Source organism: Scyliorhinus canicula, chromosome 1 (assembly GCF_902713615.1).
Source record: "Scyliorhinus canicula chromosome 1, sScyCan1.1, whole genome shotgun sequence".
Taxonomy (NCBI): domain Eukaryota; kingdom Metazoa; phylum Chordata; class Chondrichthyes; order Carcharhiniformes; family Scyliorhinidae; genus Scyliorhinus; species Scyliorhinus canicula.
In genome coordinates, this window is record NC_052146.1 from 202,715,155 (window position 1) to 202,731,363 (window position 16,209).

Here is a 16,209-nt window from a genome sequence, read left to right on the forward strand (position 1 = left end):
CCACTTCACCTCTTACGTACGCGCGATAGCTAGACCCCACCCACTCCATCCTGTACACACGCACAAAAGCTCGACCCACCCATCACGTCGCACGCCCGCGAGTTAGACCCCTCATGTCAGACGCACAGGCGATTCATGCCCCACCCACTCCATAGTAAAAGCAAAATGCTGCGTATGTTGGAAATATGAAATAAGAACAGAAAATACTGGATGAACTCAGTATGTCTGGTAGAATCTGGGCAGAGTGAAACTGGATCAATATGACCTTAGTGCTCCTTGACTCCTTGTCATACGCATACCGCACCTCAGGCCGCTCGCACGCATGCGCGTTAGTCATGCTCCGACCGCCCATTCTCGCCGCACATGCGCGTAGATTTCGCCCCATCCTCGACAACTCCCTTTTGTACGCATGCGCTTTGCTCAAACTCCGCCCCATCTGGCAATTGGCGGGCGCGAGAAGGTGTGTTTGCGGTTCAAATTATCTGCTGGGTTCAATCCGTCCAACCGGTCAGCCAGAGCAACGCAGCACCTGGAGTTTGCGCAGAGTGACGGGGGAATTGGAGAGAGAAGAAACCGACCGGTCGCAGATTGATTTGGAGAAGCACAGCCAGGAAAAAACATCCTCCCCCATCCAGTGCCGTATCACTGGTGCCAGCCTCCCCAACCCAGTGCAGTATCACTGGTACCAGCCTCCCCAACCCTGTGCAGTATCACTGGTATCAGCCTCCCGAACCCTGTGCAGTATCACTGGTACCAGCCTCCCCAACCCTGTGCAGTATCACTGGTATCAGCCTCCCGAACCCTGTGCAGTATCACTGGTACCAGCCTCCCCAACCCAGTGCCGTATCACTGGTACCAGCCTCCCCAACCCTGTGCAGTATCACTGGTATCAGCCTCCCCAACCCTGTGCAGTATCACTGGTATCAGCCTCCCCAACCCTGTGCAGTATCACTGGTACCAGCCTCCCCAACCCTGTGCAGCAGTGTCACTGGGACAACCTCTCCTCGCCAATCCAGTGCAGCAGTGTCACTGGGACAGTCTCTCTTTCATCCAGTGCAACAGTGTCACTGGGCCAGCCTCCCCTCTCCATCCAGTGCAGTGTCACTGTTTTCAGCCTCCCCCATCCAGTGCAGTGTCATTGGTGACAATCTCAACTTTTCCTCCCACCCCCATCTCCAATCTTGGCCAGGGCAATAATCTGCAATGTGCTCTGACTGGAGAGGTGGCAAGAGCTGGAGAGGTGCCAGAGGGGGTCCGACTGGTGGATGGAGGGGGAGGCCCTGGAGAGGAAGAGGAAACTGGGACAAGTCCAGGAGAGGTGGAGGAAGTAAGTCCTGTGTGTTTTAATGTGGGAGACAACGTGGCAACTTCTCATATTGTGAAGAGCACAATTGTGAGTACAGTCCATTTAGCCTCCCCTCTGGTACTATTCTCCAGCCTTTCAAAATTGATAGTGTTACCACTTCCTACTAAAACCAATCCTTAACCCACCTGTCCCCACAAGTTACCACCCTGTCTCCACCTTCCTTTTCATCTCCAAGGACCTTGAACTTACCCAACTCTATTCCATTTTTCTAGTTGAATTCCTTCTGCCAGATTTTTGGCCTGCTGAGCCACAACACCCGCATCTAAAATGATATATTCATTTTAACTGAAGCTTTGTCTCTTGTCCTTGCTGCAGCTTTTGACACGATTTACCTTGCCACCCTCCAGTCAGCCTCTCCTATGACATATCTACTGGTACCTTCAGTGCATCAATTGAGTACCCCAATAATTCTTCTGTGGTCTCTCCTGTCCTTTTAGTGACCAAATCTAAAACCATGGTGCCAGCTTCTATATGCCTTCCTGAATTACCCCTCTCGACCCTTCCATTGCTTCTGTATTGCCGGGATACTTGTCAGACGTTATTCCAACTTCCTTCAGCTAAAATCTGCAAAGGCTAGAAATATCATCATGTGCCACTAGTAACAAACTCTAAGTTTATTCCTGATTCCATTCCTGGATTTGACCACTTTCTTAAGCTGAACCAAGATGTGTGCAACTTTAGCATCCCACTTGAACATGATTCCAGATTCTCCTTCATCTACTGCCACCTCGAGCATATCATCCCTACCTTGGTGGTCTGTTGTTGAAGTTCTCCTTCACGTCTTTAAAACCTCCCAACTTGCTAACTCCATTGCCGTCCTAGTCAACCTACTATTCTCTTCCCTCCATTAGCTTTAGTTCAGTCAAACCTCTGCTGCCAAAGAGCAATACAGCACAGGAACAGGGTCTTTGGCCCTCCAAGCCTGCGCCGACAATGGTACTTGCCTAAACTAAAACTGGCTGCATGTACGGAGTCCATATCCTTCCATTCCTATGCTATTCATATATTTGTCTTATTCAGTAACAAGATACCCCAACAGTACTCTATGATTTTGCCTTTTCATTTCCCAATGTTTACAATTTAAAATTCAAGATCTTTCTATGGCCTTTCCCTCCATTCTGCTTTAATTCCCTTCAGCAATCTCCCAATACTCTGTTGTGCATGCTGTCACCTTATGCATTTCACTATATGCGTGTCACCACCGATTGCTGTGGTTCAGGCATCCAGAGTTGCACTGTCTGAAATTATTCCTCATCTACCATCTTCTGCTTTTAAGACCCTCCACATTGCCCAATCTGAAATTGTTTCTTAGGCTTATTGTTGACAACCTTTATGCTCCTGAAATATGTAGTTTTTCTGTGTTAATAGCAAGATATGTGTACTTGTCATGAGAATTGCTAGCTGGAAGATTTTATCTCCACATAAATTGATGCCAAAAGCATATAAGCATATGTAATACATTATTTAAATATGTAATTCTTTATTTAAATATATAAAATATATATACGGCAGATGCTAGAAATCTGAAGTAAAAAAAACTCAATGCTAGAAACTCTTGACAGGCCAACAACTTTGAGGGAGAGAAAAATGGGCAATGTTTCAGGCCATTGATATTTCATTAAAACTGCAAGACATTCAGGAAAAATGAGGGGTCATTCTGGAAAAGGTTGGAGAGGTGTCAAATGTCAATAAGAATAATGTTGCAAGACAAAACGGGTGCTAATGAACATAGAACATACAGTGCAGAAAGAGGCCATTCGGCCCATCGAGTCTGCACCGACCCACTTAAGCCCTCACTTCCACCCTATCCCTGTAACCCAATAACCCCATCTAACCTTTTTTGGTCACTAAGGGCAATTTATCATGGCCAATCCACCTAACCTGCACATCTTTGGACTGTGGGAGGAAACTGGAGCACCCGGAGGAAACCCATGCAGACACGGGGAGAACGTGCAGACTCCACACAGTCAGTGACCCAGCGGGGAATCGAACCTGGGACTCTGGCACTGTGAAGCCACAGTGCTATCCACTTGTGTGACCATGCTGATCCGGTATTAAGTAAATAAATAAAAATGGGTCTGAAGGAATGTGAATGGTTAACTATTGTTAGATTTGAACATTTTGTCTTTCAAAAAAATCATTCTGCTGCAGTTCTAAAGTAGTAGCAAGTAAAGTTGTAAAGTCAAGATGTGGAGATGCCGGCGTTAGACTGGGGTGGGCACAGTAAGAAGTCTTGCAACACCAGGTTAAAGTCCAACAGATTTATTTGGAATCACTAGCTTTTGGAGCGCAGCTCCTTCATCAGCTGAGTCATAGATAATTCTGAGATAACTCAGCAGGTCTGGCAGCATCTGTGGAGAGAGAGAGAGAAACAGAGTTAACTTTTTTAGTCCGCATGACTTCATGGCTTCATCTTTCAAAGATTCCTCGGAAAGCTATAACAGCTGTCTGCACATTGTCCCAACAAGATGCCACAGTCCTCTCTCAAGGGTATTTAAAAAAATGCACACTATGTGGTATCCCCCCCCCCCCCCATTTCTAACTTGGCCTTTTCTAATTAGATTGCCAACCAGTGGCAAATTACTTTGATGCTATGGACCCATTCCCACTCAGATCTAAACACAGACTGTTCAAATACGTATACAAACTTTTCTTCCTTCGGTCTGGGTAAGCTTTGAGAACAGATAAACCCAACAGAATCTCTTTTAATTGGTTTGGATCACATTCTTGCCAGTGAGTGAAATTCCATCTGCTAATCACAGCATTGTTATAGTACAGAATCAGGCCATTTGACTTTTCAAATGAGCATTTCACTTGTGTCATTCTCCTGCCTCCTCCTAACCCTGCAGACTGTTTCTTTTCAAATTTAAAAAAAAAAAAATCTGATTCCCTCTTAGAATACCTCAATTGAACAGATTACAGTATTATTAGCTGAAAGTGATTTGGATCAAAATTACTTTCCTCTTACAAATTTCATGCTCACGTATGTAATTCTATTTCAATTATTATCAAATTTTGCATACATAGTGCTGAATGTGCTTTGTCTTACATTATTCCTGAACTTTGAATTGTATTTCATGCTGACTGAGTTTTAAAATTACTACTGAGCTTATTGTGACTCAGGGCTTTTCACAGTAACTTCATTTGAAGCCTACTTGAAAATAAGTGATTTTCATTTAATTTTTTTATTTCATTTAAAAGCTGTATTTATTGCATGAATTACAGATCACATTATTTTAAAATATGAAAGGTCTATTTGCACTGTTAGATCATTCTGATCAATGATTGAAACATTTTGTTTTAAGGTTTTCAACAGCAAACATCTCACTCACGCTTAATTCAAGGAACTTTGAATCAGTTTTTACCGTATAAGGGCTGGAAGCTTTACTTTTCAGAAGGTAAGTTTTTCTTTGAAATGAATTGTATTGAAAATAATTTAAATTACCATATATACTCATGTAAAAGCCACATTTTTGTGACCAGTTTTTAATGACAAAAGTCATAGGGTGGACTTTTACAATGTTTTAGGGGGCTATTCCAAAAAGGTCATTGCAATGCAATAAAGTAAAAACCCATACAAAATAAAGAATTCATATTAATTATTTAACATTTATTTTATAATATTACAACCTATATACCTTTCATTCTTATTAATTACCAACATTTATTAATTTCTTTACCGGCACTCATTTCTATTAGTATTTATCCGGTTTACTGAAATTCAACTCAATAACAACTCATGGATTAAAAATAATCTTTATTAGTGTCACAAGGAAGCTTACATTAACACTGCAATGAAGTTATTGTGAAAATAACCACACCACACTCCGGCGCCTGTTCGGGTACGTAGATGGAGAATTCAGAATGTTCAATTCAACTAACAAGCATGTCTTTTGGGACTTGCGAGAGGAAACCAGAGGCCCTGGGGGACATGCAGACTTCGCACAGACAGTGACCCAAGCCGGGAATCGAACCCGGGCCCCTGGCACTGTGAAGCAATAGTGCTACTGTGCCGCCCTATACTTTGTTCCTGAAATTACCCCTGGAAAAATAAAATACTTTCATTAAAGTATACAAAAAAGTTTTTTTTGGCCAGAAATCATGTGGTCAACTTCATGACTTTTACAAAGTACATGTGGTAATAATGACAGATGTAGATAGGTTGACTAGGAGGGAGGCCATATTGGATTTGGTGCTTGGGAACGAACCAGGCCAGGGGTCAGATGTCTTGGTGGGAGAGCATTTTGGTGACAGTGACCACAACTCCTTGACCTTTACTGTAGTCATGGAGCGGGATAAGAACAGACAGTATGAGAAGGTATTTAATTGGGGAAGAGGAAATTATACTGCCATTAGACAGGAGCTGAGGAGCATAAAGTGGGAACAGCTGTTCTTGGGGAAATGCACAACAGTAATGTGGGGGTTGTTTAAGGAGCACTTGTTGCGAGTGCTAAATAGTTTTGACCCACTAAGACGAGGAAGGAATGGTAAGGTGAAAGAGCCTTGGATGACGAGAAGTGGAGTTTCTAGTGAAGAAGGAAGCTTCCGTAAGGTTGAAGAAGCAAGGATCTGGCATGGCTCTAGAGGATTACAAGGTAGCCAGGAAGGAACTCAAAAATGGACTTGAGAGAGCTAGAAGGGGGCATGAAAAAGCCTTGGCGGGAAGGATTAGGGAACACCCCAAGACGTTCTACACTTTGTGAGAAATAAGAGGATGATCAGAGTGAGAGTAAGGCCGATCAGGGATAGTGGAGGGAACTTTTGTCTAGAGTCTGAGGAGATGGGGGAGGCCCTAAATGAATATTTTGCTTCCGTATTCACAAGAGAGAGGGGCCTTGTTGCTCATGAGAACAGCCTGAACCAGGTTAATAGACTCAAACAGGTTGATAGTAAGAAGGAGGATGTGCTGAAAATTTTGTAAAGCATCAGGATAGATAAGTCCCCTGGGCCTGACTGGATATATCCAGGGTTACTACGGGAAGCGAGGGAGGAGATTGCTGCGCCGTTGGCAATGATCTTTGCGTCCTCACTATTCACTGAAGTAGTACCGGATGATTGGAGGGAGGCGAATGTTCCCCTGTTCAAGAAAGGGAATAGGGAAATCCCTGGGAATTACAGACCAGTCAGTCTTAGTCTGTGGTGAGAAAAATATTGGAAAGGATTCTGAGTGATAGGATTTATGATTATTTAGAGAAACATAATTTGGTTAAAGATAGTCAGCATGGCTTTGTGAGGGGCAGGTCATGCCTCACAAGCCTCATTGAATTCTTTGAGGATGTGATGAGACACGTTGATGAAGGTCGGGCAGTGGATGTGGTGTATTGTGGATTTCAGTATGGCATTTGATAAGGTTCCCCATGGTAGGCTCATTCAGAAAGTTAGGGGGCATGGGATACTGGGAAATTTGGCTGTCTGTATACAGAATTGGCTGGCTGAAAGAAGACAGCGAGTGGTAGTGGATGGAAAATATTCCACCTGGAAGTCGGTGACCAGTGGTGTCCTGCAGGGATCTGTTGTGGGACCCCTGCTCTTTGTGGTTTTTATAAATGACTTGGATGAGGAAGTGGAAGGGTGGGTTAGTAAGTTTGCCGATGACACGAAGGTTGGTGGAGTTGTAGATACCGTTGAGGGCTGTTGCAGGTTACAACAGGACATTGACAGGATGCAGAGCTGGGCTGAGAAGTGGCAGATGGAGTTCAACCTAGATAAATATGAAGTGATTCATTTGGAAGATTGAATTTGATTGTTGAATACAGGGTTAAAGGCAGGATTCTTGGAAGTGTGTTGGAACAGTGGGATCTTGGGGTCCCTCAAAGTTGCCATCCAGGTTGATAGGGTTGTTAAGAAGGTGGATGGTGTTTTGGCTTTCATTAACAGGGGGTTGAGTTGGCTGAAAAGGCTGTAAGAACGCACAGGGAGGAAAAATGTCCAATTTGGGATAAAAACGGCCGTGAAAAAGGGATTAACGCAAGTCCGCCGGTGAGTGGAAAAGTCAACGCAGGAACTGTAAGGAAAGCGGAGGCTGGAGCACCAGGGGAGGCCGCGTTGCTCACAGCAGAAGAAATGACCATGGTGATGGTTGTGAAACTTGAAAAGCAGTTCACAAAGCACATGGAAGCGATGAAGAAGGAGATGGGGGCAGTATTGAAAGTGCTGGTGGAGAAGGCAATTGCCCCGGTGAGGGCGGCGTTATCAAGCGCAGCGGCGGAGGTACGGGAGCAAGGTGAGAGGTTGAAGGAAGTGAAAGAGGCATTATCGCAGCACAGTGATCAACTCACCTCGATGGGGAAGGAGTTGCAGAGGATGATAGAGACCAACAAGGGTCTACAAAATGGAAGACCTGGACAACCGATCCAGGTGACAGAATCTAAGGATTGTGGGCCTGCCCGAAGGGGTGGAAGGCCCGAGGCCGACCGAGTATTTTGCCACGATGTTGATGAAGCAATTGGGGAAGGAAGATGATCCCTCCCGATATGAACTGGATCAAGCTCATCTGTCGTCAAGGCCTGTACCAAAGACGAGTGAGCTGCCAAGAGTAGTAACTGTGTTTCCGTAGGTATGGTGTGAAGGAGAAGGTCCTGTGCTGGGCAAAGCAGAAGCGGGTGGTGCAATGGGCTGGAACTGGTATATGCATATACCAGGACTTTACAGTGGAGCTGGCGAGGAGGCGGGCTGCCTTCAGCCGGGTGAAGAAGGCATCAGCAAGGTGCAGTGTGTCATAGTACTGTATATCCAGCTAAGTTGAGGGTGACCTACAAATCCAAGGACTTTTATTTTTGGACAGCGGAAGAGTTTGCGAAGGCAGAAGGATTGTGGCAGAATTGAGAAATGGTCGTGTACCGATGTAGCCTCATGTAACTTTATTTTTTCACTGCCTGTTGGTGTATGTACTATACGAGTCGACGCTGTATATATTTGGAAAAGGGAAGAGATGGGATTTTCATTTGCAATGATGGTTCTTTGGAGCTTTGGTGTGTATGCGAGGGTTGTGTGCTAAAGGGGATTTCTTGGTTTTCCTGGGACTGGGCAAGGGGGAAGGAGACCCGGGTGGGGGCCTCCACGCTGGCCAGTTTAAGCTGGCCAGTGAATGGGAGTGAGATGGAGGGAGAGGCTGCAGCCATCGGAACCTGGTAGAACAGGTTTTGGTGAGTCTAGCCAGGGTGAGAAGTTGGGGGAAGAAACGGAGGTTGGGGGGAGGAGTTTACAAGAAGAACTGGAGGGGGGTGGGGGGGTGTCTACAATTCATGGGTGTCATTCACGGTACTCTTTCAGGGATTGGATGACGTTGAATATTAGGGGGGGGGGGGGGTTGGGGGTGGACTATATATGTCAATGGTGACCATAGGCGATTCCTGATTCCTTTTTCATTTTTCCTTTTGTTTCCACCTTGGTAGGGTTTGTTTTATTTGATGCTTATTTGTCAGGCGGGCCGTTGTTTGGGGTGGTGGGAAGATGGGATCATTGTTGTTAATAACGGGATTGACATTATATTCGTTACCATTTACTGTTTGTTGGTGGGGTGTAAATTCTGAAGAAAATGTGAAAATGGAGAATAAAAATATTTTTTAAAACAAAAAACAGGTGGATTGAGTTTAAGTGCCGCGAGGTTTTGCTGCAGCTTTATAAAACTCTGGTTAGACCACACTTGGAATATTGTGTCCAGTTCTGGTCGCCTCATTATTGTAAGGATGTGCATGCTTTAGAGAGGGTGCAGAGGAGATTTACCGGGATGCTGCCTGGACTGGAGGGCATGTCTTATGAAGAAAGGTTGAGGGAGCTAGGGCTTTTCTCACTGGAGCGAAGAAGGAAGAGAGGTGACTTGATAAAGGTGTACAAGGTGATGAGAGGCATGGATAGAGTGGATAGCCAGAGACTTTATCCCAGGGCGGAAATGGCTGTCACGAGGGGACATAATTTTAAGGTGATTGGAGGAAGGTATAGGGGAGATGTCAGAGGGTAGGTTCTTTACACAGAGAGTGGTGGGTGTGTGGAATGCACTGCCAGCAGAGGTGGTGAAGTCAGAGTAATTTGGAACATTTAAGCGACTCTTAGACAGGCACATGGACAGCAGTAAATTGAAGGGGTGTAGGTTAGGTAGATCTTCGATTATGATAAATGGTCGGCACAATATCGTGGGCCGAAGGGCATGTCCTGTGCTGTACTGTTCTATGTTCTATGTTTGATAAGATTACCAGAAATTTAAACGGCTATCTTAGAGCTTCCAAACAGATAACATGTATTTATGTAAGGCCTTTAATGTATGAAAATGTATCATGGTGCTTTTCAGGAGTGCAAAGGCTGAAATTGATGATGAGTCCAAGAAGGAGCTATTAGGAATGGTGACAGAAAACATGACCAAAGAAAGAGAAAGTGAGATGAAGAGCGTTTTTGGGGGTAGGGGGGAGCAAATTCAACACCAGAATAATGATTTTAAATTTGAGACTTTGGTGGAACCGAAGCCAATGTAAGTCAGTGAGCGCAGAGATGAGATCCAGCTGAAGTGAGATATTTTACATGATGGCTAGAGCTTCTAGGGAACCATTGAAAAGAAGTCAGCTTGCTTTTTTCTCACTTGAATATTGAGATTGCAGGTGCTGTTGCAACTTTCGGTATGTGGAGGCTGTACTGACTGTATATAGATGAGCCAGCATTGCAAATGGCAGTTAATAGAACATAGAACAGTACAGCACAGAACAGGCCCTTCGGCCCTCGATGTTGTGCCGAGCAATGATCACCCTACTCAAACCCACGTATCCACCCTATACCCGTAACCCAACAACCCCCCCCCCCCCCAACCTTACTTTTTAGGACACTACGGGCAATTTAGCATGGCCAATCCACCTAACCCGCACATCTTTGGACTGTGGGAGGAAACCGGAGCACCCGGAGGAAACCCACGCACACGCGGGGAGGACGTGCAGACTCCGCACAGACAGTGACCCAGCCGGGAACCGAACCTGGGACCCTGGAGCTGTGAAGCATTTATGCTAACCACCATGCTACCGTGCTGCCCCATGGATGATGTCAAGTCATGTATTTATGGAGAGAATTAACTTGGTTTTCAGCTTGTAAAATGGCTCTTTTAATCTTTGCTGTGGAAAATTGCAGAAATGCCTCGAATGGTTTGGACTATTTTCTGAGAAGATGTGCTTTAGAATACCGTTGAGGGTATTCTTGCCGCTCGGGTGGGTTGGGGGTGGCATGGGGGGAGGGGGGGGGGGGGCGCTGGTTCATTGTCATCAGCTGATTTCCTGAGGACAGAGCTGCTTGCTTTTCAGTAATAATTGGCAGTTTTAATTATGCTCGGGGTAACTATATGCTCAAATGTCGAGGGATTTCAATCAAAAACTGATATTCAAACATTTTCTTTCAAAGCTTATGTTGGGAGCTCCCCTTTTGTCCAGAAGATTAGCGCATTTGAAAAGTTCTTCACAAATCATATTGATTTGTATGACAAGGTAAGAATCCTGCCCCTTAATTTTTGCTTTTGCAAGTTTCAATGTTTACAGTTTGTGGGCGGTCTTTCTTAACTAGTACTTTGGCTCGCTAATGGGGCAGGGAGGGTGGAAGGAAAAAGTAGTATTTATAAAACTTAATTTATTGTAAACAAATTTGGCCATTACATTTTTTATAATGTGGTATTTGGATTTCATGAAAATAGGCAGTGGATTTGGTAGAATTAAGAATTTGATTTGGAGTTTTGCCATGCTGTTTATATTTTTAACGTCAGAAGAACATTTCCATTTAGTTATGTTTGCCAATTAAGTCTTTTAAATGGTTAAAAATGCTGCAACATTCAGGACAACTTAATCGGTGACATGCAGCACTGTCTTATACTGTATAGGAATATCTCTTTAGAAGAAAATAAGTTGATCTGATGCTGCTGGCTGACTGTTCTCAGTTTTAAAATAGCAATAACAAATGTTGAAAATGCAATTCACTTGAAAATATAAAATATTTCTCTCCCCAAAGGATGAAATAGAAAGTAAAGGAAGTATCCTGATTGACTTCAAGGAGCTTGTAAATGATGAAGAACTAACAGCCCTCATGCCAAATTTAGCCACAGAATTGAAGGATATGCCAGAAAAATTGTTGGATTGCTTGGGATTGGCAGTTCACCAGGTTAGATTATGTAACCCGTCTCCGCATAACAATTTAGTTAAAAGTGCACATTGGACAACAGACATTCTCTTAATATACAGGAGTAAAATGTACGTTTTGTGGTTTATATTTCTCCATCTCTTACTGAAAACTGTAAAGTAAAAATAATTATTACTCCATTTCCTGCTAATGTTAAGGTATTATTGGGCACTTTATTTGTCATAAGTAAAAATTGAACATTTTTATTAATGTAAGCATTTTTAAAAACATGATGGTGTTTATATTGCGTACATTCAGGTTATAACTAGAGATCTTGAAAGGCAGGCAGCTCAATTGGAACAAGGGCTACCAAATGAAGATACCCCGATTGTAAATGTGCCTTTCATTCATGCAAGGTAAGTTTGAAACTTTTTAAGTTGGTTGAAAATATTTGATTAAGGGTAAAGTGATGACTAAATCTAGTATAAACAGATGATTTTCTGTATTATCTAAGAGTCTATATGTTAAGATAGTTTTTCTCAGTTATTGGCCGACACTTCTCAATTGATAAAGAACGCGGGTTTGGCTGACATCTCACTTGATCAAGAATGCAAATTCTGCGTGAAGAACAAAGATTTATAATACTTTCCATCATTTTGGGCAACAAATTAATGTACATTGAAAAAAACTGTGGGTGAAAAAAACACTGTTGGACGATGCCAGGAATGGTGAATGGGTGGAGAATTGACCAGGTGCCAGACAGAATGCCATGCTCTGGTGCCTCGATAGCGGCGCACGTACAGTGAACGCCATCTGCATATCATTAGTGGGCCTGACCCTGATTCTCTGGGGCCTGCAGGATGCTCCGCCTCCGCCAGGAGGCATTACCAATGGCGTGTTTCACTTGTGGTTTTAAAAATTTGGAAATGGGCGCCATGGCTGATGAGGGAGAGAGAGGAGGACTGCAGGCTTATGGACCTGCCACTGGCTAGGCTGGTTGAGGGGGAGGGGACTCTGCCAGGCCCGGAGAGGTTGGGGGGGGGTGACCAGGGAATGGGTTGTGGGGTTGGAGTGACGCCCCCTCGGGACTGGGACATTCAGGCACAGACCCCCATTGCTGTGGCCTACAAGGCAGCCATCTTGCTGTACACCCCAGTGACTGCCCACCCTGGCCTCTGGTTGTGCAGAGTGACACCGACCCCACCCTCCAACCCCACACCCACCAACTCTCTTTCTCCCCCCCCTTACCGTCCAAAAACCTACCCACCAGTGGGCCAACACGCGGCGTACCCAAGGGAAAGGTCTATAGTCGCCCCTGCAGGGAGGGGGGACCGCAGAGCATACCGCTGGCATGTGTAACGCAGGCCAATGGTACCCCTAGCAGCAGGGACGGGTGCCAGGGCTGGAGGACCACACAGTGCCGGGCACCGAGAGAGCCATGGGTGCAGAGAGCAGGACGCTGGGGGTAATGGCCGGGGGGTGGGGATGGTGGAGGTGGGGCGGGAGGGGGACATGCAGGGGCAGGGTCTGCAGTGCAGATCGGGGCCAACGTGTAGTTCGGAGTACCTGGTGGGCATGGGGGTATGCACCATGCTAACATGTCTGCCTTACACCCCCTGCAGTCAATGGTTATCGGAATCCAACCAGGAATGGTAGCCTTCATCCTGGCTGTTGCAGCCCTGGGGGATTCACTGAGGCTGTACAAACAGGAGCTGTTTGAGGAAGTCCCTGCAGCAACAGAGCCTGCCCCAGAGGACCAGTAGGCAGCCGGTGTGGATGGAGAGCCAGCTGCCCAATAGGTCGAGGAGGAGGTGAGAAGAAGGCACTGAATCAGGCCTCGTGTGTAGCGGCAGCGCCTGTCGTTTGAGGACCTGCTGGAACAGTTAAGAAGTCTGACAACACCAGGTTAAAGTCCAACAGGCTCATTTGGAATCACAAGCTTTCGGAGCTTAACTCCTTCATTAGGTGAGCCTGCTGGAACAGGCATGCTGTTGAAGACTCCGGCTGAGCAGGGGGACCGTACAGCATATCTCTCGGATCGTGGCGTACCTGGCACTGCGGGGTATGGGGGAGGACACCAACTCCCGGTGGCCGTCAAGGTGACCATCGCCCTGAACATTTACGGCGTGGGACTTGTCTGCAATCCCGTAGACATCGGCGCACAGGTGCATCTGCGCCGTCATGGGGTCTCAGTTGGCATGAAATATCAAATTCAATGTGGACCAAGCCTACTAGAATGCCCGGGCAACAAGGTTCACAGCCATTGCCAAGGTGCCCCAGGTCCAGGGGATGATCGACGGATTGCATGTTGCCCTCTGAGCTCCGGCCCATGGCAGGCCGGTCTTGACAAACCGTAAGGGGTTTCACTCAATGAACGTGTGGCTGGTGTGTGACCATGACATGCACGTCTGCGCCCGATACCCAGGCAGAATGCACAATTCCTTCGTCCTCGCACACTCGGCGGTTCCTGATCTCTTTTGAGGCAATACTCTGGCTGAAGGTTGGCTCCTGGGCGACAGGGGTTATCTTGGAGTCATAAATGTTTACAGTATGGAAACAGGCCCTTTGGCCCAGCATGACCATGCCACCCAGTTTCTATCACTAAGCTAGTCCCACTTGCCCGCATTTGGTCCATATCCCTCTATACCCACCCTGCCCTTGTAACTGTCTAACTTCATTAAAGGAAAAAATTGTACCTGCCTCTACCACTGCATCTGGCAGCTTGTTCCAGATGCTCACCACTCTTTGTATGAAAACATTTCCCCTCTCACCGTAAATCTATGTCCTCTAGTTCTAGACTCCTCTACCTTTGGGAAAAGATGTTGACTATCTACCATATCTATGCCCCTCATTATTTTATAGATCTCTATAAGATCACCCCTAAGCCTCCTACGCTCCAGGGAAAAAAGTCCCAGCTTATCCAGCTCCTCCTTATAACTCAGACCATCAAGTCCTGGTAGCATCCTCGTAAATCTCTTCTGCACTCTTTCTAGTTTAACAATATCCTTCCTATAATAGAATGACCAGAATTGAACACCGTATTCCATGTATGGTCTTACTAATGTCTTGAAAAACTTTAATATGATGTCCCAACTCCTGTATTCAATATTCTGATCAATAAAACCTAACCTGCTGAATGCCTTCTTCACCACCCTGTCCACCTGCGACTCCACCTTCAAGGAGCTATGAACCTGTACCCCTAGATCTCTTTGTTCTGTAAATCTCCCCAACTCCCTGCCATTAACTGAGTAGGTCCTGATTTGATCTACCAAAATGCATCACCTCGCATTTATCCAAATTAAACTCCATCTTGTCGCAGATCCGGAGGCCACAGACCGACACTGAGACCTGCTACAAAGACGCCCATGCAGTGTCCAGGGACGTGATTGAGTGGTGCTTCAGCATCCTGAAGATGCGGTTCAGGTGCTTGGAGTGCTCCTGAGAAGCCCTCCAGTATAGCGCCGGGAGAATCTCCCACATTGTGGTGTCCTGCTGCATCCTCCACAATATCGTGCAACAGAGAGGCGATATGCTGGAGGAGGAGGATGAATGGCAAGCCTCGTCCGACGAGGAGGACGCGGGAGGGCGAGGATGGGTTGGACATGAGGATGGGTTGGACATGAGGATGGGTTGGACATGGGGCTGGGACAGGGACAGGAGGTCGCACTACGTGTGAGCTTGGGCCAGCGCGCATGGGATGCTCTAATCACCTCCAGGTTCACTGACTAAGGGGCCTTGGCAGTGGCAAGGACATCCCATCTCCTCCCATAAACATTCTCCCTGCATGATTCCTACCTGCCTCACTATATGGTGCGGGCCCTGGATTGGCAGTAACAACAGGTCTGGTCTATGGGATGGAGGGTGGTGACGACCCGCTCTGCGATGAGCTCTGGTGGTGCACCACACCATTTGACAATGTCTGACTCCTGCGCACAGCAGCACTTTCCACCGCCCACTTGAGTGATCCCTGCATGCAAGCTGGCATTCCATCACACGGTTCCACTGAACCCTTAGGGTGGGGGATCGGGGTGGGGCACCAAAGCGGTGAGTCCCTGCTGAACAAGGGTCCCTGGCCCAAGCCCACCCCCAATGTCTGCCTCCCCCCTCTGTAGTCAGGCCAGCCCATCCCTCACACCTTTCTGACAGAGCAAGGCAAGTTGAAACGTTGTGAATAATTTTTTATTGTGGAACACTGAACATTTCTGTACAGGTTTGTGTCCTAGTCCCTATTGCTATACTGTGTGTTGCACCCGTGCCAATTTAATTTGTGTCTACATTTCTGGCCTTAAGGGCCCTAACGTTACGCCTAAGTGAATCATCAGGCGATACATCGAGTGGAGGCAACAAGATGCGGTTCCCACCCTGTGACCTGAGTCCCCTTTGCCGGCCATACTCCGGGGCGACTGGACCCGGATGGGCCTGGCTGCTGCTTGGATGTCCCAGATGGTTTGGTTCTGCCTGCTGCCCATCAGATCCTCCAGGGACAGGAGGGGGTGAGTCTAAGGTGCATTGGTGTTCTGGCAACACCCTGTAGGAGTCACCGGTATGGGCCCCATCACCTCCTCCTCCCTGGGCTATTCTTTGGGATGGGGGTACGAGCCCTGCCCATCCTGGAGGCCCACTCCCGTGACTACCAGGGTCTCATTGCTCACGACCGTGGAGCACAGGGAGTGAACCACGTCCCTCAGGGACTGTGCAACATCAGTCAGTGACTGTGCCACCGCCCTCTTGGTCTGTTCCACATCAGCCAGTGACTGCGTCAG

The 16,209-nt window shown here is 46.5% G+C and overlaps 1 protein-coding gene and 1 long non-coding RNA gene across 2 annotated transcripts in view; one reads left to right on the top strand and one right to left on the bottom strand.

Moving 5' to 3' along the window:
* Nucleotides 1–217: 217 nt before the first annotated feature.
* The window catches only part of mcm8 (minichromosome maintenance 8 homologous recombination repair factor), a 38,953-nt gene continuing 22,961 nt past the window's right edge, over nt 218–16,209 (top strand). The window contains 5 exon segments of the mRNA XM_038806235.1: nt 218–1,327; nt 4,672–4,764; nt 10,742–10,824; nt 11,339–11,488; nt 11,765–11,862. Of these exon segments, the coding sequence (XP_038662163.1) occupies nt 1,204–1,327; nt 4,672–4,764; nt 10,742–10,824; nt 11,339–11,488; nt 11,765–11,862 (548 nt within the window). The 5' untranslated portion in view covers nt 218–1,203.
* LOC119971124 overlaps nt 3,613–16,209 on the bottom strand; it is a 38,998-nt gene continuing 26,401 nt past the window's right edge. The window contains exon 3 of the long non-coding RNA XR_005461750.1: nt 3,613–3,717. This is a non-coding gene — a long non-coding RNA (uncharacterized LOC119971124). The remainder of the gene's footprint in view (nt 3,718–16,209) is intronic.